Raw genomic sequence first — 25069 nt, 5'->3', positions numbered from 1 at the left:
GGTAGAGTATAACAAAATTAGCTCACACTTCCCTGCCTATAACGAGCTTATAGTCTAGAGGGGGACAACCCCCTAAAAAACTAAATATTTAATGACAGACCTCACTACTTGCTCTTGACTATCTGCTAAATTAATTAGGAGGCCCTTAATAATGCCACTGTTCTTTGAAATACTGGAGATTAAAGTGTGAAATTGATTTTATAGTTCCATTTGTAAAAGAGTGATAGGATGAAGCATATCATACTAGAAGTGCAAGCTTAAAAAAATCCCATTTCTTCTTTACAACCTTTAACATGTTGGGGTACTTCTGACAGCCGAAACCTACCTAATTCAGTGGTTATCAAAGAGTTTGAAAGCGTCAATCTGATAGAAGTGAGCAAAGTCATCCAAATTTCTACTGTGATTGCATGGTTAAACTTGCAATCGTCACTACAGTCGTAGATATTAGACCAAGTTATTACAATGATTAACTATCACGCTAATCAGCGTTGTTCATAAGAGTTTAACCCTCAATCCCCTAATGAGCCTTTATAGTTTGTATCAATCTATAGATGTCGGAAACACCGACAACTAGCCTCATGGGGTTGCTCTTACTATGACACCAGTCTGGATCTTCGGACACATTATGCATATGGAGGGAAAGGCACGCCATATTTTGCATATGGAAGGGAAGGTGCTAAACATTACTTCATTTACTATCACTAAGATTCTCCCTTCAAGACAATGCTCTTCCATTATTTAAAGCGTCTCCTCTTTGCCACATCGCCTTCATTCATTCAATCGTATTTATTGAGTGCATACTGTGTACAGAGTACTGTACTAAGCGCTTGGAAAGTACAATTCAGCAACAGAGACAACCCTGCCCACAATGGGCTCACAGTCTATAAGTGGGGGGAGACAGAGAACAAAAACAACAAAACAAGTAAACAGGCATCAGTAGCATCATTATAAATGAAAGGAATTATAGCTATAAATATCTAATTAATAAAAATAAATATAATTATAAATATGTACAAATATACACAAGTGCTGTGCGGTGGGGAGGGGGAGCAGAGGAAAAGGGGGGCTTAGTCTAGGCAGTATATTTTCTAAAATGTGAAGAATGTTTTTACAATTTGGCGAGTTTCTTTCCCATTACCTATCTGCAAATCCTCAAGGAGAAAGTCTCCTCAGAAACTAGGCATTGAATACATGTGAACATTTAAAGGTTGACTAGGAGGTCATTCTCCCTCCACCACTGTCTGCTGTGTGACACTGGGAAAATCACTTAACTCCTCTGTGCCTCAGTTACATCACCTGCAAAATGGGGATTGAGGCTGTAAGCCCCGTGTCGGACATGGACTGGGTCCAACCAAATCAACGCTTAGTACAGAGCCTCTAAACTGTAAGCTTGTTGAGGGTATGAAATGTGTCTGTAGATTGTTGTAGTGTACTCTCCCAAGAGCTTAGCACAGTGCTCTGCGCACAGTAAGCACTCAAATAAGATTGAATAAATGGAACATAGTAAGCGCTTAATGAATACCATTAAAAAAAATGCCCACATTCTACTTAGAAGACTAGTTCTGGGTCTCCACACACACCTAATCCCTCTGAAAAGAATGACATTGACATTATATTGCCTGATGCTAGTCAAGGACACTATAACACAAACTTAATTACCTGTAAAGTTTCATTTCACTCAGTTTTATCGTTATAGAATCAATAACAGGCGGAGGGTTATACTTCATCTTCGACATCATGTAGAATTTGTTCTTTATTGTGATCAGACCAAAATCAACCACCAGAACATTTTGGGACACTGGTGACTGTGGAATGACCACAATGGGTGCCTTGACATTGATATCTAATGCCATCCGGTAACTTCTCTGGGCCAGTTCCTTCACCCCTGTGGCGGCTTTTCCCGCTGCCTGAACAGTTGCTTCTGTCACTGCTTCCTTAGCAGCTTGAAAGTTGTCAACAAAAGCCTATGAAAATTAGAGAATTACATTTTTGCTGTTAGAATAGGCGAAGATTCAGAGTCACTGGAAAATCTCCTAATAACATCCAAGTCAATTTGGAAATGTAACTCAAAACAGAATTTAACAAATATTTGGAATTATAAACATATTTATGCAGGCTCTAATTTTCTCCATACAATTTTTTATTTTCTGCTGGTCCATTTAAAAACCTTAGAAAGATGGGCACTTGAGATATGCTATGTTTTTAAAAAGGCTACTTTTCAGACAATAAAATTACATTTGCTTTGTTATAAGTGTATTATTGAACAATTTGTTTCCAAGAACTCCTTCGGTAATTCTTACAAAATCGGTTTTCACTTTCTGTTTCTGGACTGAGGATGAGGGAGGAAAAAGGGAGGAGAAAAAATGAGCAGTGGTAGGGCATGTTACCTTTGATAGTCAATTGATGTCTTATTGTTTTTGTTTTTCCCACCCTAATTTGTAAATACTTTGAAAGTAACTCCACAATCTCTACTCTCAAAATATTTACAGATTTACAAATCCTAAATTATAAGATTTTCTGCATATTCCCATGCAGCTAGCACAGCACTGGACAGATAGCAGTTGCTCCAAAAAGGTCAGTCATTAGTGAATGATCTATAATATTCATTATATACGAAAGTTATGATGAGCAATATAGCAGGCAATAATATGGATAAATCGGAGTAAAAATGCATGACTGATGGGGGTTGGAAACAGGGAAGCATGAGTGAGACACAATTAGAAGGTTAGCCTGAAAGGAGAAAAGAGTGCAAGTTGACATGCAGCAGAAGAGAACCAATAGGTAAGAGGAAGACAGCTGACGGAGAGCCTTTAAACCAAAGTTTTTAGTTTTGTTTTAGGATGAGGCAATGGGGAGCCACAGGCGACTTTTGAGGAGGAGAGTTTTGTGCTGTGACTAGTATTTTTAAAAAATGAAATAGACAAATTAATGTGTGTGTGTGTGTGTGTGTGTGTGTGTGTGTGTGTGTGAGAGAGAGAGAGAATCTTGTTTCCAAAGATGACAGCAGCTGGAAAAGGGATAAACTAGAAAGTAGAGAAACTGCAAGCAGGGAGCCATTAAGAAATCTGTTACTATAATTCATGCAGGCTTGTTTAGACATGTAATAGGAAGTATGGGCAGGAAAGGTAGCTCTATGAGATAATATAGAGGAAAAACTGCCAGAGTTTAGAGACCAAAGTAAAGAATGTGGAAAGTTAAAATGTGGAGGAACACACACAGAGTGAGAAGGGTCCAGGGCCCAAAACTAAGACTTGCAAGATGGCCTTTAAAGGACAAAATCCAGGTTGCATGGAGTTGAGAATCAATGAATAGTATTTATTCAGTCAATATATTGAGTATTTGAGTCCTTGGGAGAGTACTACAGAGCTATCAAATAATCTTATTTATTGAGTGCTTATTGTGTGCAGAGCACTGTACTAAGCAGTTGAGAGAGCCCAATATACAGAGTTGACAGACACGTTCCCTGCCCACAATGTGCTTACAGTCCAAAGGGGGGGTTGCTTACAGTCTAGTAGAGGGGGACCCTAGACTAAGTAGACACTAACTACCTACTACATAGTTAGTAGACACGATCCCTGCTATCAAGGAGTTTACAAGCTAACAGGAAAGACAGACACTAAATGAAATACAAGTAGGAGAAGAAATAGTTTAAAGATGTGTGCATTTAAATGTTACTGGAAGGTAGGGCAAGTGAATACCCATGTGCTTAGATGACACAGAAGTGCTGAAGTGGCAGTTGAGTTTGGGGAAAAAGGGAGGGGAGATAAGAGTTCAATCAGGGAAGGCTTCCTGAAGGGGAGGTGATTTCAGAAGGCTTTGAAGATGGGGAGAGCAGTGGTCTACCAGATGTGAAGGGGAAGGGAGCCCCAGGCAGGAGTAAGAGTTTGAGCAAGACGGTGGTGAAAAAGATGCGAACGAGACACAAAAGACCCTTGGTAGAGAGGAAGTGAAGGCAGCAGAGCATAAAAATTGCTCAAGGAATTTAAGGAGGAATAGAAGGTGAGAACTAGAGGACACAGTGGGGTCTGGGGGTAGCTTTTTCAATAGGGCAGGAGAGATATGGACTTGTTTGAAGGCAAAAGGAAAGGAACCAAAGGAGAAGAAGTTGAAGATAGCAATGAAAGGGCAGGAGGAGAGAACTAGGATTTCTAAGTGGGGAGAAGAAAGATCCCAGGCCCAGGCTCTATCCACTATGCCATGGGGCTTCAGAGCTTACTCTTCCCATCTTCAGAGACTTACTAAAATTATATCTCCTGCACAAAGTATTCCCGGACTAAGCTTTTAACCCGAGCCCTATGTTCTCCCCCTACTGTCCTCCCTACTGTCTCAATCATGGACATAAACCCACTAACTATGCACTTAAGTACCCCCAACACCCCCACTTCCCCAGCACTGAAGTACATATCTTTATTCTTGGCTGCTTCCCTTAACTATAATTTAACATCTGCCTCCCCGACTAGACAGTGAGTCCCTTGAGGGCAAGGATCACATTTACCAATTGCACTCTCCCAAAAGTTTAGTACAATAATCTGCACAAAGTGCTCAATAAATATCACTGACTGTAGGAGAAGTATTTCTTTTCCCTCTCCTATCTTTTATGAACAATTAGTAAAAACAAAACAAAACAAAAAAACCCCACAAACTACAAAAGCTGGATTCATCTGGGAACCATCCTGAAAAGACAAAACAACACTGAAAACTTCATATACTTACCAACACGGAAGAAAGAAATTTGTTGACAAAAACCACTTGAATGCAACCAACAGTTAAATAAATGTGACTGTCAACTATGTTCATATTTGTATATGCAGCACCAGCAGTAGCACCCACATACGAAATCAGGTGAAAGGTGAAGACTTCTCTCCCAGTGATAAAAACAGCCTTAAAGAAAAAAGGCACTTAAAATAACATTCCACCATAAATCCCCCTCCCGCCCCCCAATGCCTATGCCTACAGGATTTTCAATCATCCGGAATTAGAAAACCAGAAGGAAAAATGGTTATATTTGACTAAACAGTCAAACTAGAATTTTTCCCATATTTCTACTAACAGGGTGGAAGAAACTACTTAATATTGCTAATAGAATGGAGTAAGTCTACATTCACAGACAAAAAGCATATAATTCCTCTTTAGCAAATACATTCCCACTGCTATATCACGATTTCCAGGCTAGTAGAATATTTGCCAAAGCTGGTGACCAACTGAAATATTTAAAGAATCCAATCTCATTTGCAGTAACATTGAGCATATACTCAGACTAAGAATTTAACTCACAGATTAGCAAATTATTTAGACGTGATACATGGCATGCAAATATTTCATACCTTCTTATATACAGCCATTTCATCAGAATCCAAGATAGTGATGTTCTTTAGTTTTGCTTTTATTTCAGTTGCTGACTGTCTCATAATCACCTGTGCATCAAGCCCTAAGGAAACAATAATATTAATCAACATCTGTGCTCTCATTTAATAATTGTTAACTCAATTTTTAAAAAGTTCTGTTACCTTCAATCCTAATTTCAGAAATTTTGCGCTTTTGCTCTCGAATAAAGAAACGTAAACTTTCCAGTTCTGCAAAAACCTGAAAATGTATGATATCCTCATGCTTGTGCTTTTTTGATGCTATGAAGAGAATCAATATGGTTATAAAATGGGCAAATTATTTTAGGAATCTGCAATTGAATAGTCTGCAGATAAAAACAGTCAAAACAACATGTTAGGTTTCCTCTCACAAAATATTATCGAAGAAATTTGTTTCATAAATGAAAATAGATGGGTTTGTCTGCCCAGGTGTCCACTACTAGAGCTCTGAACACCTCTTTATTTAATAGAAAAAATATTGAGCTAAAATATCAAAGAGAATTATAACTTAATCAAGGGATTTTAGTCCTGGAACCCTAAGAGGTCTCAACATCAGTAGTGGGTAAGTTAACTGAAACTTGAAGAGATATCCTTAAGGTGATTGCTAACATATTGGACTTGAGTTTCCCAGTGGTAAACTAAAACTTAGTGATGGTTTTTTATGTGATATGTGACCCAAGCAGTTCAGTTCTATAACTGAAACATCATTCAAAATGTGAAGGAATTGAGCTGTTAACCTTATTCTATTTCTTTGGTATTTTTCTCAGCAACTAATCAGACTTAATGCACCAACATTCACATTAAAAGTTCCACCTTAGGTACCGCATAGAATAGGAATCTATTTCTTCCAATTTTCAAAATTGCTATACAAATCAATTTAAGATTTCATCCAGGTTCTGTGAGCTAAATTCTGAATGGACAGAAATTAAGCCTAGTAAACATGAAATATAATAAGTACATTATGCAGGGTGACCTTAAAAACTGGACAAAGAAACTGATAATCTAGTGAAAATGTGCAGCAGAGAAAAAAATTGAAAGGAATTACCTATTTTTTTAAGTACTTCCGTTTTCTCTGCACTTTCTAGTGTTTGATCTTCCATGGATGGCTTTTTTTCCACTTGTGGAAGGAGATTACTTAAATAATTCATGGTACTAAGTAGTGCTTCAGTGTGCAAATGTACATCCAAGGAGGAGAAATTAACCTAGAATCAAGTGTAATTTAAAAGTAATTGGAAATGGGGGACATATATTTCTGTAATGAAATTTAAAATTTGCTATGTACCCATACCTTTAACTTCTGTTCAATATTACTATAGGCTGAGGCATGTCTAGCTCCACAAATATCGGTCTGAAGAGAAAACAAAATTATAAAATTTCATTCTTTAACAAGCCAAGTCTTGAGACCCTGAAGTAAGACTGGGCCAAAGTAATTCTTTGTACAGTCATCTAAGGATCCTTTGCTGAAACGTTGAAGACCAAATGCACCTACCTGGCTTCCTAAAACACCTATGCACTTAAGTCCTTATCCTCTGGGTATTGATGAACTCACCCTACCCCACCCCCACAGTACTTATGTACATAGCCTTACACCTTACTGCATCGCCTACCTACATTTTATTTTATTTTCTCCCTCTGAAGGCAGAGGTCAATCAATCATATTTATTGAATGTTTACCTTATGCAGAACACCATGTTCAGCGCTTGAGAGAGTATGATGAGTTGGTGAGATAAGTTCCCTGTTCAAAGGGAGCTTACAATCTAGAGGGGGAGACAGGCTGTAATATAAATAAGTACATTATGGGTATGTACATAAGTGTTGTGGGACTGAGGGAGGGGTGAATAAAGGATGCCAGGGCTATGCAGGAGGGAGTGGGAGAAGAGGAAATGAGGACTTAGTCGGGGAAAGCGCTGGGAGGAGATGTGCTGTGAATAAGGTTTTGGAGGTGGGGAGGGTGATGGCTTGTCGGTCATGAAGGGGAGGGAGTTCCCTATCCTCCCTCTGACTTTCCCATCACTGTAGACCACACCACCTCCTTTCTGTCTCAATCATAACCATAAACTTGGTGGCATCCCTGACGCCTCTCTCTCGTTCAACCCATATATTCAATCTATCACTAAATCCTGTCCGTTCAACTTCCACAGCATCGCTAAAAATCCATCCTTTCCTCTCCATCCAAACTGCTACCATGTTAATCCAAGCACTTAACATAGCCCGCCTGAATTATTCAAGAAGCCTCCTTGCTGACCTCCATGCCTCCTGGCTCACCCCACTCCAGTCCATACTTCACGCTGCTGCCCAGATCATTTTTCTATAGAAACATTCAGTCCCTGTTTCCCCACTCCTCAAGAACCTCCAGAGGCCTCCCCGTCCTCCACCACAACAGACACTCCTTACCATGGGTTTTAAAGCACTCAATCATCTTGCCCCTTCCTACCTCATCTTGCTACTACAACCCAGGCCGCACACTTCACTCCCCTAATGCTAACCTTCTCCCTGTACCTCGATCGGTCTATCTTGCCATCAATCTCTCGCCCACATCCTGGCTCAGGCCTGGAATGCCCTCCCTCCTCATATCCAACAATTATTCTCCCTCCCTTCAAAGCCTTACTGAAGGCACATCTCCAAGAAGCCTTACCTAAGTCCTCTTTTCCTTTTCTTCAACTCCTTTCTGCGTCACCCTGACTTGCTCCTCTTATTCATCCCCCTTCCCAGCTCCACAGCACTTTTGTACATGCCTGTAATTTATTTCTTTATATTATTGTCTGTCTCCCCTTCTAGAAAGTAAGTTTGTTGTGGGCAGGGAATGTGTAAGCAGAGAATGTCTGTTATACTGTCATAGTGTAATAATAATAATTATGATATTTGTTAAGCGCTTACTCTGTGCCAAGCACCTGTTCTAAACACCGGGGTAGATACAAGGTAATCAGTTGTCCTACATGGGGCTCACAGTCTAAATCCCCAGTTTTAGAAGTAATTGAGGCACAGAAAACTTGGCTTGCCCAAGGTGACACAGCAGACAAGTGGCAGAGCTGGCATTAGAACCCATGACCTCTGACTCCCAAGGCTGTGCTCTTTCCACTAAGCCATGCTCCTCCCAAGCGCTTAGTACAGTGCTCTGCACACAGTAAGTGCTCAATAAATACGATTGAATGTCTAATCACTGAACCTCAATCTCATCTATCTTGCCACCAACCTCTCACCCGCATCCTGCCTCTGCCTCAGAATGTGACTGTTATATTGCTAAATTGTGCTCTCCCAAGTGCTTAGTACAGTGCTCTGCACACAGTAGGAGATCAATAAATACGACTGATTGATTGATTGATTCCAGGCCAGATGGGTGAGGGGTTGGTGGAGAAATAGATGAGGTAAAGTGAGTAGGTTGGCGTCAGAGGAGTGAAGTGTGCGGGCTGGGTTGTAGTAGGAAGTTAGAAAGGTAAGGTAGGAAGGGGGGGCAAGGTGATTAAGTGATCACATCTACTTACTAACTGTACCCTGCATACAGTAAGTGCTCAATAAATCGCTGATTCATTAATTGAAGGTGAGCTTCAAAGCCTTTCGGGGGCTGTGGGTAGGAGTAAATTCCAAGGAAGGATGGCAAGCATACTTCCTTGGTATTTTTTTGTACCACTAGTGCTAACCTCTTTGCATTACTCTGCTGGGAATTTCTTGTGTAAACATTTTGAGTGCAGGATGCAGCGTGAAGCTGCAGGACATCTTCAGGATATCTCTACTTGGATGCCCTGCCAACACCTCCAACACAACATATCCAAAACAGAACTCCTTATCTTCCTACCAAAACCCTGTCCTCCCCATGACTTTCCCCTCACTGTTGACAGCACCGTTATCCACCCAGTCTCACAAGACCGTAACCTTGGCATTGTCCAACTCAACTCTTTCAATCATATTTATTGTATGTAGAACACTTTCCCACATATTCAATTTGTCATCATCTCCTGTCAGTACAACCTTCACAACATCACTAAAAATCTACCCTTTCCTCTGCAACTACACTGATCTGAGCACCTACCCTAACCCACCTTGACTATCCTCCTTGCTGACCTCCCTGCCTCCTGCCTCTCCCTTCTCCAGTTCAAACTTCATTCTGCTGCACAAATCATTTTAAAAAAAAATTCAATACATGTCTCTCTACTCCTCCACAATGTCCAGTGATTGACTGCCCATCCACCTCCACATCAAATAGAAGCTCCTTACCATTGGTTTTAAAATATTCCATCATCTAGCCCACTCCTATCTTACCTTGCTGATTTCCTGCTACAACCCAGCATGTTCACTTAGCTCCTGAAAAGCCAACACACTCGCTGTAACTCCAACTCAGCTAACTTGCCACCAACCCCTTTCCCATGCTCCCTCTCTGGCCTGGAACTCCCTACCCCTTCATATCCAACTGAACACCATTCTCTCCACCTTCAAAGCCTTAGTAAAATCACATCCCCTCCAAGAGGCCTTCCCCAACTAAGCCCACTTTTCCCCTACTCCCTCTCCCTTCTGCATCACCCTTTCACTTGGATTTGTATCCTTTATTCATCCCACCCTCAACCCCACTGCACTTATGTACATATCTGTAATTTAACATCTGTCTCTCCCTCTAGACTATAAGATCCTTGTGGGCAGGGAATGTGTCTGCCAACTCTGTTATATCATACTCTCCCGAATGCTTAGTACAGTTCTCTGCACAAAATATGTGCTCAATAAATACAATTGACTGTCTTTCCTTTTTCCCCCCAACGTTTTCTTTCTTCTTTTCCACTTCTGTTCCTCTGCCTGCATTTATTAAATCGAATAAAGTTAAAATTAGCAGCATATCTACTACCACAAAACCATTGCTGAGGAAGTGTGCTAAGTCTAGAGGACTGGTTAACACGGCTCTATCATTTGAAATAGAATACTTCAAGATATCTTCCATGGTATTTACCACCCCCACCCCCCCCACACAAAATGGAGATTAGAAAATTTAATTCTTTACTTACTTTCACATATTCCATTGTCAGCAGATCATCTATGGTGTTGTCTAATGTTGTAATGATATAAATTGTCTTGTTTTCTTCATCTAAAAATAATTTTAAAAAAGGTTACTTCTACAAGAGAATGCACAGTCAAAAACAAAGCTATAAGATGGGGACAGTGGTCGTCTACTGGATGTAAAGGGGGAGGGAGTTCCAAGCCCAAGGAAAGATCCGGGCAAGGAATCGATGACGGGCTACATGAGATTGAGGTACAGAAAGTAGGTTGGTGTTAGAGGAGTGGGATGGTCAGGTTGGGTTGTAGTAGAAGATCAGTGAGGTAACCAATAGTATTTATTGAGCGCTATGTATAGTGCACTGTACTAAGTGCTTGGGAGAGTACAACACAAGAGAATTAGCAGATACATTCACCGCCCATAATGAGCTTACAGATAAGGCAGGAGGGAGAGAGCTGACTGGATACCTTAAAGCCAAAATTGATACTCACTTGTTATTGAACTGCAATCAGCATGTTCTAATGGAAACAGCATGGGACCCACCTTCAAAACCCTCCTCAAATTACATCTCCTCCAAGAAGCCTTCCCGAACTAAGCCCTCACTTCCCTCCCCTTTGCATCACCTATGCATTTGGCTGTGACCCGTAACTACTTGGATCCTTGCATTTATGTACATATTCTTATACTCTATTTCCCCAATCTTTAATATATTTAATGTCTGTCTTCCTCTGTAGACTGAAGGCCACCTTTGAGCAGGAATTCAAGTCTACCAACTCTATTATACTTTCCCAAGTGCTTAGTACAGTTCTCTGCACACAGTGAGCATTCAATAAAGATCACTGATCGAGCCTAACGTTAGGCTGCTGCTGCTTTCCAAGGGAGTTACAATAATTGTGGTATTAAGTGTTTACTATATGCCACTTATAAAAGCTACCAGTTACTTTGCATTTTGAAATATATTTCAACTTCAGTTGAAGTTTAATGTCAAAAATCCAAGAATTTAACATGTCCAAAACTGAACTCCTCACCTTCCCTCCCAAATCCTCACCTCATAGTAATAAACTGTGGCATTTGTTTGTTTGTAGCTTGCTTCTCAACCTGCCTACTCATTGTGCCCCACTCCCATCTCTCTCTCTGCTGACTTCTAACACTTGCCCTCCCTTCTGCTTACTCCTTCACATCTGACAGACCACTGCTCTCCCCATCTTCAAGGCCCTTCTGAAATCATATCTCCTCCAGGAGACCTTCCCTGATTAATCTTGCATCAACTCCACACTATTTCCTTCCATCACTTCAGCACTTCCACGTCACTTTAAGCCCTTGGCTAGTCACCTTTCACCACATAGCAGGCAGGTCTAAATCTTTAAACCCTGTTGCTTCCCCCTAAGTATAATTTATTTTACTCAACTAGATGGTAAACTCTGTGAGAGAAGGGATTGTGTCTACTAAGTCTACTGTACTCTACCAAGCACTTGGAGAGTGTTCTGCACACAGCACTCAATAAATACAACTGATTGATTAATGGAAGTAATTTTTTTAAAATATTAAATTGGTGGAATCAGTTGCTCCATTTTACAAATTAAACAGATTCGCACCCAGGTACTCTGGACATTTTAGGCAGATTTCCTTCAGAAATGCAGATATGCTCATATCAAATGTTTTAAATTGAACTTCTGTGCCTAATCCAATGATATTCAGCTCCATCACAGGCTGTTCAAAGTCTTCTGTGGTAAATTGACACAACTGAATTATAACCTGGGGAGAAGATGAAAGGGGAAAAAACGATTAAATGAAGTATAAAGCCAATCACATGAAAAATGTCTTTTTAATACATCTTTCAAGGATCTACAAACATTTCCTATTTTCTTTTAAACAGTCAGAAAAAAAGTGTATGAGACGAGAACTTCAGAGAACTTTGTTGACCTTATTTATTGGAAATTTAAACTGATTTTTATGAGCAGCAGAGGCAGCAATTCCAAATTATACACAGAAATAGGAAATAAATGCCAAAGATCTTAAATTTATGAAGAACCAAAAAGTGCAAAGTGATGACAAAGGTATTCAGATCTTTATGAAGTAAAGAAGAAATCTTACGAGAAAAAAAACACAAAACTTTTCAGACAGTTACACTCAACATGCAAGAATCGTCGAGGCAGAAAAGTTGAACATTTGTATGGATAAATTCATGAACAAGAAGCCCTGGAGCACTGGAGGGAAATGTGAAGGATGTTGGGGGGGGGGGGGTTTGGAGGTGGGTGTTAGAGAAGTTGAGAGGTTTAAAATGAACTTATTCTTCACAGCAGAAGGAGAATTTGGGATGCTAGCATATCCCTAAAGAGGAAGGCAATCATATTGAGGTTCCACTAAGCATCTGTTGGTGCTGCTGTAATGCCAGAACTCAGGACCTGACCCTGAATGTCTTTTCTTATGTTAAAGCAAATCTTTCCTTAAAACATTATCAAGAGTAATGGCAATGTTAAGGAAGATGATAAAGCACAGTGAAGTGTTCTGGCTGAAAAGGGAGTGAAAATAATTGGGAGATTGAAAGTGCTCAGGAGTAAATGTAAAGATATACAAAAGGTATAGAATTGAATTCATCTACAAATGCTATACATGTACCTCAGGTAACTCAAATCTTATTTTAAATTCAGTGAGGTTCTTCAAGGACTCTCTCCTCTGAAATTTTCCATGACTTATACCGCATTTCTGGGTGGGGAACAAAGGACGGGCCTCACTGTTCGGTGACTCACTCACTGGACTGGTTGGTGCATCGAAAAATTCCTCCTCATCTAGAAGTCAGTGAGATTAATAAAAACTGTGAAAACTCAAGAGGGTTAGTCAACAAAATAGTAATTTTAACAACATGTATTTCAATTATAGAGTAGCATAATTTTCTGGAATAGATATTCATATCAAAATTTCAAATTTAGATCAGGAATCCACTGAAATAAGACCAAGAAATAAAAGAAATGGATTGTAAGCAAAATGATATATATGAAAAATTCCAAAATCGTCATTCCAAGAAGAAACATGCTTGGCTGATTCTAAAACATACAAACACTATGAAAAGATTCCAAACCAATGATACAATTATTTCAATGTACTATCCTACACTAAGCATTTAGATTCATAGCACACCCATGATAATCCACATTGCAAATTAACCAGGGAAGTTTGTGCCTATTTTTAAACCTGGCTCTGGTGAACTTACACTCACCATATCTGTCAGTTCTGGGGATATTAATTACAACCTGCCTCGCAGAGGCCTCCCTGCTTGCTCTAGACTGTAAGCTCCTCTTTGTTAAAAAAAAAAAATAGTATTTGTTAAGCACTATGTACCAGGCATTGTACTAAGCACTGGGGTAGATACAAGGCAATCAGATTGGACACAGTCCCTGTCCCACATTTTACAGATGAGGTAACTGAGACCCAGGGAAGTTAAGTGACTTGTCCAAGGTCACATAGTAGATAAATGGCAGAGCCAACATTAGAACCCCAGTCCTCCTGACTCCCAAGTCCATGCTGCTTCTCCTTATGGGCAAGGAACGTGTCCACCAACTCTCCTGTACTGTACTCTCCCAAGGGCTTAGTATAGTGTTCTGCACAAAGTGCTCAACCAATACCATTGATTGATGGACTACTGCAACTCTTCAGGCTTGCCTAACGTGCCCTACTAGAACTGGAGGGGAATTCTCTCCTCATTCAGCTCGGGGATTTCCCATTCCTTAACCCTGCCAGAACCTCTGGGGACTTCCCATTCCTCCCCATCCTTCTGACCCTAGAGGGAATATACTCCTCCAAGCTACGCACTCTGTGCTGCTACTTTCCCTGCTCTCACTGCTCTCAGGGGCTTAAGCACCCTGTGATGCCCAGACATCAGGGGGAATGCCTCAGCTAAACGCGCCCAGTCCGAGGCACCTTCCCTAGACACCAAGTCATTTACAGCAGTGCTGCCAGAGCAGTTGGAATGGAAGGAAAACCCCTCGATTCTGTGAGGAATTTTCCTGGAGACCCAGATGCGTGGTACTCACATTAAGCATTAAGGAGGCTTTCCCAAAATAACCCCTCCTGATTCCTAGCAATCCAATAACTCCAGGTATCCTCAGCACTCGTTTACCATGATACATGAATTTGAACCTCCTTCTGTTCATGGCACTTTAGGCATTTTTATGTTCTAAGCTTCTATTACTTAACTGTGTCTTATGTATTATGGCTCATTCCACTCCCCCATTAAACAGTCTCTTGACAGGGACAGTGTCTTTCCCCCATAATATTCCATTTCCCATGAGAATGTTAGCCCCGTGTAGGACAGGGACTCTCTCCAACCTGATTATCTTGTATTTACTCCAGTGCTTGGCTAATAGCAAATGATTAACAATACCATCTGAAGTTCATCTTTGCCTGCTTTACCTCTGCCTTCTCTGCTGCCCAGCAACATTATTTCTACATCCTTATCAACTCCCATACCTATTGCCCTCACCAGTTGTTTCAGATGTTTAAGTCCCTCCTCAAACCTCTGTCCTCCCACCTACATATCTCCAGCTCTTAATGTCCTGGCCATATACTTTATTAAGAAAATGGAATCCATCAGGAGTGATCTCCCTAAAATCTCCTATACTCATCTCCAGTCCCTCCCCACTCCTGCTTCCTCTTCAACTCTCCCATCCTTCCCAGCAATATCAAGAAAAGATCTCCCGCCTCCTCTCAAAATCCAGCCCCTCCGACTCCATCCCTTCACACCTTACTAAATTGCTTGCCCCCTCCCTTCTTCCCTCCCTGACTGCCATCTCCAAGTGTTCACTCTTCCATGGATTCTTCCCCACTGCTTCCAAACATGCTCATGTATCCCTTATCCTTATACACCCTTCCCTTTACCCCATGGCTCCCTCCAGTTAATCGCCACATCTCCCTACCATTCCTCTCCAACTCAGAGAAAGCTGTCTACACCCACTGCCGCCTCCACTTCCTCTCCTCCGATTCTCTCCTTAACCTGCTCCAATCTGACTTCCACCTCCTCCACTCCACCAAAACTGCCTTCTCAAATGTCACCAATGATCTCTTTCTTGCCAAATCCAACAGCCTCTACTCCATCTTAATCCTCCTTGAACTCTCAGCTGTCTTCTACATTGTCAACGACCCCCTGCTCCTGGAAATATTATCCAACCTTGGCTTCACTGACACTGTCCTCTCCTGGTTCTCCTCCTATCTCGCTGGTCACTGATTCTCAATTTCTTTGGGGGACTCCTCCTCTGCCTCCCACCCACTAACCGTAGGAGTCCACAAGCCTCAGTTCTGGGTGCCTTTCTATTCTCTATCTACAGCCACTCCCTTGGAGAACTCATTCAATCCTATAGCTTCAACTACCATCTCTATACAGATGATTCCCAAATCAACACCTCCAGCCCTGATTTCTCTCCCTCTCTGCAATCTCGTATTTCATCCTACCTTCCGGACATTTCTACTTGGATGCCCCACCGATACCTCAAACCTAACATGTCCAAAACAAAACTCATTACATTTCCAGCCAAACGCTGTCCTCCCCTGACATTCCATCACTGGAGACACCACCATCCTTTGTCTCACAAGCCCGTAACCTCGGCATTATCCTTGACTCATCTCTTTCATTCGACCCACATATTCGATCCGTCACCAAATACTGTTGGTTCAACCTTCACATCATTAAAATCTGCCCTTTCCTCTCCATCCAAACTGCTACCACGTTAATCCAAACACTTATCCTACCCATCCTTGATTACTGCATTCGCCTCCTTCCTGACCTCCCTGCCTCCTGTTTCTCCCCACTCCAGTTCAGACTCCAGTTCGGACTTCACACCGTTGCCCAGATCTTTTTTTTTTTTTTTTTTTTTTTACAAAATCATCCGGTCCATGTCTACCCTCTTCTGAAAAACTCCAGTGGTTGCCCATCCACTTCCGCATCAAATAGAAACTCCTTTCCATGGGCTTTAAAGCACTCAGTTACCTTGCTACCTCCTACCTTACCTTCTTGATTTCCCACTACAGCCCAGCCCACACACTTCCCTCTTTGATGCCAACCTATTTACTGTACCTCAATCTTGACTATCTTGCTGCCAACCCTTGCCCAAATCCAACGGCCTCTACTCCATCTGCCATCCTCTGGCCTGGAACTCCCTCTCTCTTCACATTTGACAGACGATCACCCTCCCCACCTTCAAAACCTTATTAAAAGCAAGAAGCCTTCCCCAACTAAGCCTTCATTTCCTCTTATCCCACTCCATTCTGTGTCATCCTTGGATTTGCACCCTTTCTTCACCCCTCTCTCAGCTCCACAGCACTTACGTATCAAGCATTTAGTACAGTGCATTGCATACAGTAAGCAAATACGACTGAATGAATACTGCAATTTATTTATATTCATGTCTCTCTCCCCCTCTAGACTGTAAGTTCAACGTGGGCAGGGAACGTGTCTACAAACTCTGTTATAGTTTACTCTCCCAAGCACTTAGTAGTGTGCGCTGCACACTGTAAGCGCTCAATAATTACAGTTACGATTGACTGATAATACTGCTATTGATAGTGATGCCATTCTTCACTTGTGTCCACACTACATTTTGGTTATTTGATTTTTTATCAGAAACAACTCTCAATGATCCATGAATAGCTCCACTTTACCAGATTCCAGAATTTTAGAAAGTTCCAAGCAAGGAAGTCCTCTCTGGGATACCTGTGCTGTTGCAAGTGGAAGGGTCATTTGAACCTGAAATAAGAGTAATGAGTTAGAATGCTTGATGCAAGCTTTATTTAAATCCATTGATCAATTTTGACACATGCAGTTATTTTAGTCAAATATGCACAAGATTTATGATATAAAGCCAGCTGGCCTAGTGGAAAGAGCACAGGCTTGAGAGTCAGAGGACATGGGTCTTAATCCTGGCTCTACCACTTGTCTGCTGTGTGACCTTGGGCAAGCCACTTAACTTCACGGTGCCTCAGTTACCTCATCTGTAAAATGGGGATTAAAGCTGAGCACCAAGTGGGACAACCTGATTACCTTTCATCTACCCCAGAGCTTAGAGCAGTGCTTGGTCCATAAAAAGTGCTTAACAAACACCATAATTATTATTCTAGAAGAGAAATAGAAAATGGTCAAATGTCCAGAAAACTGTAATTACTGTACTCAGTAATTAGAAATTTGAAGCAAAAATGTCACACCACCCCAATTTTTGTTATGCATTTGAAAAATACGTGTTGCAATTCCTGAGTATCATAATCTCTGTGTGAGGTAATAAAAGGTAATGAAAACTTGGTTTTCAAAGATAACTTGGATTTTCCTTCCATTGAATTGGTTGACCGTTTACTTCAGAAAAAGTAATAAATGAGTGACTGATTTTTCAATTCAATTTTTAAAGCCTTCACTTTAGAAGCAGTACACTTTTTTTTTTTTTTTTTTTTTTAAGAAATCTTACTTGAGAAGGTCTTGACTGGGTAGAAGGATCAGGAGGGCTTGAGAATCTTGGAATACTTTCAATTAATTCCAAAATCCCCCTCAATTTTTTGTCTGAGATTCGCAGAGAAAGCAGAGGCAGCTGTCCACAAAGTTTGAATCTATTTCAAAAGATAAACAAATCCCTGGGTCTCAATGAAATAATTCCTGGGGTTAGTTACTTTCAAAGTAATTGTATACTACGGAAGACAAAACAAACACATATAGCTTCCCTTTACCAACCCCAGGGACTAGGTGCCTAAAAGTTGATAACACCCAAAAATTTTAGGGACAAATGGGACTAGAGAATCCATTGCTTCAATCACACTGGGTTATCCTCACTTTCCTTAAAGGGAGGTCACCAAAATACCACAGAGATTATGCACTTTCTTCATGTACTCGATCAGAGATTCGAAGTCTTTTAGTTTTTTGGTGTGGAAAAGCCAAACGTGATGACATCATCACATCATGTCATGCAAAAAGTGACATAATTTTGTCTTGTTGCTCCCTGAAGTGAAAGCTGCTTCCCAGCAACAGCTTTTGACAGAACTATGGGTGGGAATGAGGCAGCGAGGAGAGTGGAAGGGAAAGATGGGAGGGGGTTGGAGGAAGAACCGCCAGCCAACCAGCCAGAAGCTTTGCCACGGAATCACTTTGCCCGAAACTTTGAGGACAGAGGGAGGGGGAATGAGCACTGATGGGTCCCCGGAGCAGGCAGTGGCGGCAGGAGCCAGAGGCCTTGACAAGGCCTAAGCCCACCCTTCCTCTTCTCCCACTCCCTCCTGTGTCACGCTAATTTGTTCCCTTTATTCATCCCCGCTCCCAGCCCCACAGCACTTATGTTTATATCCATAATTTATTTACATTCATGTCCATCTCCCCTTCTAGACTGTACGTTCGTTGTGGATGGGGAATGTGACTTTTATATTGTTATATATTGTTATACACTGTACTTCCCCTGGTGGTTAGTACAGTGCTCTGCACACAGTAAGCGCTCAATAAATGCGATTGACTGACAACTCACCCGTCAGCTCGCTGCTCTCCATGGTCAGGCTGCGCTGCAACGCAGGGTGGGCGACTTCTTCTCAGAGCAAGGCTGGGGCTCGCCAAGCCATACTTGGTTACAAGAAGGCCCAGATGCAGCCTGACAGCTTTGTGTCATTGACACCTGTACTCGATGATCCAACAACTGCTCTTTCTTTGCCAAGGGCATTACTTTCCTTGCCCTCTTCACAAACAGTGTAGTTATTCCTCGCTTAGAGGCCATTATGGAGAAGCAGTGTGGCTTAGTGGCTGGAGCCCGGGCCTGGGAGTCAGAAGGACCTGGGTTCTAATCCCGGCTCCACCACAAGTCTGCTGTGTGACCCTGGGCAAGTCACTTCACTGGGCCTCAGTTAACTCATCTGTAAAATGGGGATTAAGAGTGTGAGCCCCATGTGGGACAGGTTCTGTGTCAAACCTGATGAATTTATATCTACCCCAGCACATAGAAGAGTGCTTGGCATTTAGTAAGAACTTAACAAGTACTATTATAATTATTATCATTATTATTAAGAGTAATGAAATCAGCAGAAAAATATGGAGCACTGTGACTGGATGTCAATGACACAAAGCCCAATATGATGGGCGGGCCTGAGTGACCCATGAGAGTGTAGATGACTCAAAATGGCAGGTTGGTGGGCTGATTTGTGAACACAGAAAATGGTGGTTTACTCAAAACCTTTCACTGTGGTAATCAATCGTGGATTCTCAAAACCCAGGTTTGGCAAGACCCTGCTAAGTGGGGAAGCTTGTATGCAATCCTTTGTCTTAAGAGTTTACCACGAAAACAGACTGCACTAAAAGTGTCTCTGATTCAGCCCCACAGCACTTATGTATCTGTAATTTATTTATATTAATGTCTGTCTCCCCCACTCTAGACTGTAAGCTCACTGTGGGCAGGGTATGTGTCTATTTATTGTTGCATTGTACTCTCCCAAGCGCTCAGTGCAGTGCTCTGCATATAATAAGCACTCAATAATTATCATTGAATGAATAAAAAGAGTGCCCAGATGGGTAAAGCAATGGCTAAGTGGCTAATGGCCTGAGGTATTAGACTAAATAGGGTCTGCTCGGAAAATAATTACAGGCAGCTGCTCTGGAAAAAGTGGAAGATCATCCCTTACTAGTCTACAAGGTTTGAGTTGCTCTGAAAAGAAAGCGGTCAATAGCTTCCCCAGCTCCTGGGGCTATTTTAATTAAAGGCAAAAATTATCCAGGCCAGGACAATTCATTGCTCCCAAATCCAGTCACTCAACCTCTAGATCACAAGTTCACTGTGGGCAGGGAATTTGTCTTCCACCTCTGCTATACTGTACTCCCCCCAGCACCTCATACACTGCTCCGCACACAATAAACGCTCAATAGATACCACTGACTGCTTGTGTAACCCCACGTCCTCACCTTCAACCAGCAACAGTTGAGAGACAGAAACTCAACTCCCCTGTCAGAAAACATTAGAATTTCTGGAAGCAGAAAGTATGGGTGGGTAAATTGTAGTTGAACACCTTCTCTAAATGGACTTAGAACCCAATCAATCACATTTTCTGAATGCTTGCTGTGTGCAGAGCACTGTACTAAGCACTTGGGAGAATACAACAGAACAGAGTTGGTAGATACATTCTCTGCCCACAGTGAGCTTACGGTCTACAGCGGGATGTAAATTCCGGATGTATAAAATAATTCCAGATATATAAACACATTCCAGAAGCCAATAGTCTTCACTTCCCAGAAACCGCACTAGTGTAATGACCCTCATGGAAATGGCTCCAGAATGGCATGCTGAACAATAAAACTTTGCAAGAGGAAGAAAGGTGGCACCAACCACTCACGTGGCTCTTGGAGAGCAAGGCAGTCGTTCCGTGGAGAAGATTGCTCCTACGACCATTCGTGAATTTCCTTTGCTCGGTCCTCTTTATCGTTGAGTCCCACCTTCCTCCCTCTAAACTTGCTCCCTCAGGATGGTAATCCAGTTTTGCTGTTTCCGACTAATCTGAACATGGATCACTATGAGAGCTATCCCTGTACCACCAATAACAAGCAATATTTCTTTATTTTCCCCTCACTGAACTGCCCCCAACTCTGTGGATTGAAGGCCATCCCATAATGTCCTTTAGGTCATAATCTTGAATTAATTGGAATTAGGTACCTGGTTGATTTCACCCAAATCCCTGGTCTCAACAGAGGCCTTGAGGCACTCCAAGATCAGCAAAGACTTTCAGTTTGGACCTGAAGTGGCTTTGGAAGGCCTTGGATGCTCCAGCCTGCAGGAGCCTAGGCCAGGGGTGAATCCTGCTTTAAGAACCCTTTCAAGGATTAAGGTAGTTCTATTTTCTGCCTCTCCCTCTCTTCCCTTCCCCTCCTCCCATCATCCCACCTGGAAGGTACTGAGCACCTAAAGGGGAAGAATCACCTAGAGCACCAGTAGAGAAATCAGGCAGTCCACAAAACACCCCAGGAGCTTATATGAAACACTTAAATCCCAATGGCCTCTCCACAAATAGGATAATCCTATTGAACAAAGAAAACCTAATCCACTTTAATTTGCCCCAATTTAGCAACATAGTTCCTGACTCACCAACAGCTTGGGGGGTTTATTTTCGGTATTGATTTAATGATGTCCAGAGAGAAAATTTCCCCTTAGTTACCCAGATTGTTTTCATTCTCATGACAAGAGGTAAGTCTAAATCATACTTGGGCATTCTCGCATCAGTGACAATCATGGCCTTGCAGAATTCCACCTTGAGGTGCATAGGATCCAAGATATGCTGAGAAGAATGGGTGAGCTTTCGAGCCTCCTTCCAGTTTTCACCTAGTAATCAAAAATAGCTCGATATGGCACACAACATTAAAAAGCACAGCCAAATAACTGAAGCAAGGGTTGCTTATCATAACCTTAATTTTCCAAAGGTTAGGAAACATGGACCTGTCCTTGTAAAGCTTGAGGGGTTGCCTCCCTAGATAACAGATACACTGACCAGAAAGAGGTGTGAGGGGTGTGAAGCCTAAGGGGGCGGGGAGGGGGCCCTCTCCCCTCCAATTTCCCAATAGAGCTGGAGCCCTGCTAAAAAGAGAGCAAAAAAAAAAAGCCATCGCCCTCAAGCAAGGGAAGGAGGATGGGTGTGATCACCTATGGTTCCAAACACTGTGGAGAACTCGGGGTGTAGTAGATACCCACCTCTGAGGGGACCCGCCAGATGCTCACTCTTGTAGATTCCGAGGCTGGTCCCGGGAAGGCTGTGGTACTGAGGCTCCTGAAACAGGTGCTGCAGAATGGATCTACTAAAACCAGCCACTCCAGTAGAAGCTGAGTCCAAACTATGTAGCTCCCAAATATGAGTGGAGTAGTCTTGGAAGATGTTGCTTGGAGCCTCTGTGGTGGCTCCCTCGCCCCTGATGGAGTGGGCCAGGATCAGCCTTGGGAAAGCAAGTCCCATGCCCCCCAATCTCCTCCACATACACCCCACCTTCATCACAAAGCCTCGATGCTTCAAGGTCAGCCCCAAAATGAGAACACTGCATCCATTTCCACATTTGGGGAAACCTGGTGGCGCTTTCTGGTTTAAATGGTTCTGACACATCCAAGCTGTCCATTGCTACCTGCTCAGGAGTCATGCGGCTTGTGGCACTGTCCAGGGAACTGGATAGCGTAGTTTGGTGCAAGGTTAATCCCATCCAGAGAATTGGGTCGTCAACACTTTGCGGGGGTAGGGGGATGTGGGGGCGCATTCTTGTTTGGCCTTTCAAAGAGGAACCCACGAGGATTAGTCTTCCACCTTGATCCCTCTGCTTCGTTAGAACCTTGGACATCAGGGGAAGAGGAGGAAATGTAACCGGAACTGATTCTTCTAAACCACTGTCAGAATGCTTGTGGCTGCTGTCCCTGCATCTGGTGACCTGGAACAAATATTGCCCGGCAGGACTGTGCTTTTCCGTTGAGGCAACAAAGCCAACTTCTTGCATTCCCCAATGATGGGGAGCCCTTGTGAAACTGGCAAATATCTAGAGAACACTGGTGGGGAAGCAGGGCTTCTCCCCTCAGTTTGTCCAATAGCCCAATCTCTTCAATTGACAAGAGAGTTGCAGAAAACCAAAAGTCATCTACTGGTCAGTTTCAAGAGAGGGTTCTGAAGTGAGTGGGCCTCTTGCTTAGATAGAAAACTGTATGCTGATTCCCTCTCAGGGCAGATTAACAAACAAATGACTGGAAAGCCTTCAGTAGCACTTTGATTTCTAGCATGTTGATAAGAAGCATCTCCTTAGGGGTAGGGGTGGGGCAGAGCGAGGGCATGTTCTCTGGGCATCATAGACACGTCCACACAGTAATGAGGCTAAACCATGAAACCGTGGACTTTCGATGAGTTTCCTTTCAGGATTATCCCCAGAGAGGGCCAGAGGACTTGCCGACCGGCTCAGGTCTTGAAGGACAGAGGCATAAATGCCAAGGGACATATTCAGAGGGGAGCTAAGGGGAGGCTGGCCATGGCTACCCTGAGGATCAGGAGAGACTCCGGGTCAGTCCTCAGCAGTGTTCTTGGAAACCAGTTGATACTTTGAAGATAGGTCCAAAAGGAGCTAGGTATTGCACGAACCTTCCCGAAATCCCTCATCTGTGGGGTGGAAGACAGAGGGGGGAGTTCCATTATAAAGGGCATAGTCTGTCCCACATTCGAAGATCAAGCAATGGTATTTACTGAGAGTACAGCACTGTACTAAATATTTAGGAGAGTATAATATAATAGAGCTGGTAGACAATGAATTTATAGTCCAGAGAGGGGGAGACATTAAAATAAATGATCCAATGGGTCCTTGGGGACTTCTGTGAATGAGGCCACGGGTTCACATGAGTTCCGCCTGGAATAACTCAAGTGAGGCTGCTGCCTCAGAGTCACTATGACTGTCACTGATTGGTTTAGGAATCCTTAAATGCAGCTGACTCATTAAAGAGTAGAGGTTCTAGTTTGATGTATGGGGATGTTCTATAGTACCCTTCCAGATTGACCTCCAATGGCAGGGAAGCCAGACCTTGGCTGGAGAAATTAGCATTCATAAAGACTGCACCTCTCTGCTCATGCAATCCAACATAGGCTGAAGAAGGAATTCCACTGTATTAGAAGGTGCCACTGAGTGAGGGGCGGGGCAGGGCAGGAGGACCTGGAGGAGGTTTGCAATCTATGATGAGTGCCAGGATGAACCCCAATTTCAACTCCGATAAAAGATTGGGAAGGCTTTCAGAACACCTACAGAAAACATGACAGACGAGCTTCAGTTCCATCGAAGACTTGAATTCCTTTCCGCATGTTCTGGGCGGTGATCAGACAGCACTCTCCCATTCCTACCAGCTGGGTTTCCGCCAGGGTACGGAAGCAACAATCCAATAGGCGGGTGGGCAGGGGTGCAACTCACCGCAAAGGGCACTTGAGAGTTTTACCGGTGACACCCACTTAGGACCAGAGCAGCCGCCGCCGAGTGCCCGTGCCGGGCTACCTTCACTGCCCGTGTTTGCCAACTATCTGCAGGATTCCCGCCGGGCTCGGCCACCTCGCGAAGCGCCCTGGGGTGGTTCTTCGCTCAAAAACCTTCATTGCTGACCTCACCTCAGGAAGCACTTCCCGACTTCTAGTCTCTCCACTGGCCCGCCAGGGTGAAATGTGGGTCAGAGTAAGCCCAGGCAGCCCCAACAAACTTTCTGGGGTTCCCAGATAGGAAACACTGGCGTGAAAGCAGTCGGTTTCTTAGGGATCTTAAAGGAAAAGGGGACTCAAAGAAAGACCTGTGGAACACAAAAGATGCTGTTGGGAGGGTGGAGGGGAAGATGAGGGGAGGAAGCCAGGCTGGACTGTATCCAGTGAGCTTTTCCCCTCCCCAGGAAAGGTGGGGTATGACAGACATTGCCAGGGAAGGAAACCAGACTTGAGGGGAGGGAGTCCTGAACTGAAGGACTGGGAACCCTCCCTTGATTCTGGGGTACTCAGGCAGCAGGAAAAGGCAGGAGGCCCCAGCTAACAAGACGTGCGAGTGTGAATGCAGCTGTATTAGCTGGGAGCAAGAAGCCAAAGGTCACATAGGGCGGTTTGGGGCCGGGGGGAGAGGGAGGGAGGAAGGTTGGCTAGGCTCAGGCAGACTACACCTAGGGAACTCCCTAGGCTGGTGGGCTTTGGGGTGGGAACTTCCCTCCTCATCACCCCTGGGGGCATAGAGTGAACAAAAGGAGCCAGCACCAATTAT

General features: G+C 43.0%; 1 protein-coding gene across 6 annotated transcripts in view; it reads right to left on the bottom strand.

Moving 5' to 3' along the window:
• Positions 1-25069, bottom strand: part of VPS13A (vacuolar protein sorting 13 homolog A) — a 163169-nt gene that overhangs the window by 82794 nt on the left and 55306 nt on the right. For 5 of the 6 annotated variants that reach the window (XR_003756046.2, XR_003756044.2, XM_029056119.2 and 2 more), the window contains exons 22-33: positions 21536-21653; positions 17787-17925; positions 16993-17077; positions 12961-13130; positions 11937-12096; positions 10352-10431; positions 6652-6711; positions 6409-6565; positions 5508-5624; positions 5325-5428; positions 4714-4881; positions 1660-1964 (exon numbers count right to left, since the gene is read on the bottom strand). Coding sequence is in view for 4 of the 6 variants with exons in the window: in XM_029056119.2 (XP_028911952.1) it covers positions 1660-1964; positions 4714-4881; positions 5325-5428; positions 5508-5624; positions 6409-6565; positions 6652-6711; positions 10352-10431; positions 11937-12096; positions 12961-13130; positions 16993-17077; positions 17787-17925; positions 21536-21653 (1663 nt within the window). In the remaining 2 variants the exon portion in view is untranslated. Of the gene's footprint in view, positions 1-1659; positions 1965-4713; positions 4882-5324; positions 5429-5507; positions 5625-6408; positions 6566-6651; positions 6712-10351; positions 10432-11936; positions 12097-12960; positions 13131-16992; positions 17078-17786; positions 17926-21535; positions 21654-22019; positions 23124-25069 lie in introns of those variants that run through there. The other variant, XM_029056120.2, reaches the window with a different exon arrangement.

The sequence above is a fragment of the Ornithorhynchus anatinus genome, chromosome X5 (assembly GCF_004115215.2).
Source record: "Ornithorhynchus anatinus isolate Pmale09 chromosome X5, mOrnAna1.pri.v4, whole genome shotgun sequence".
NCBI classification, from domain to species: domain Eukaryota; kingdom Metazoa; phylum Chordata; class Mammalia; order Monotremata; family Ornithorhynchidae; genus Ornithorhynchus; species Ornithorhynchus anatinus.
Note: the sequence above shows the minus strand (reverse complement) of the source record. Positions and strands in the feature narration are given on the sequence as shown.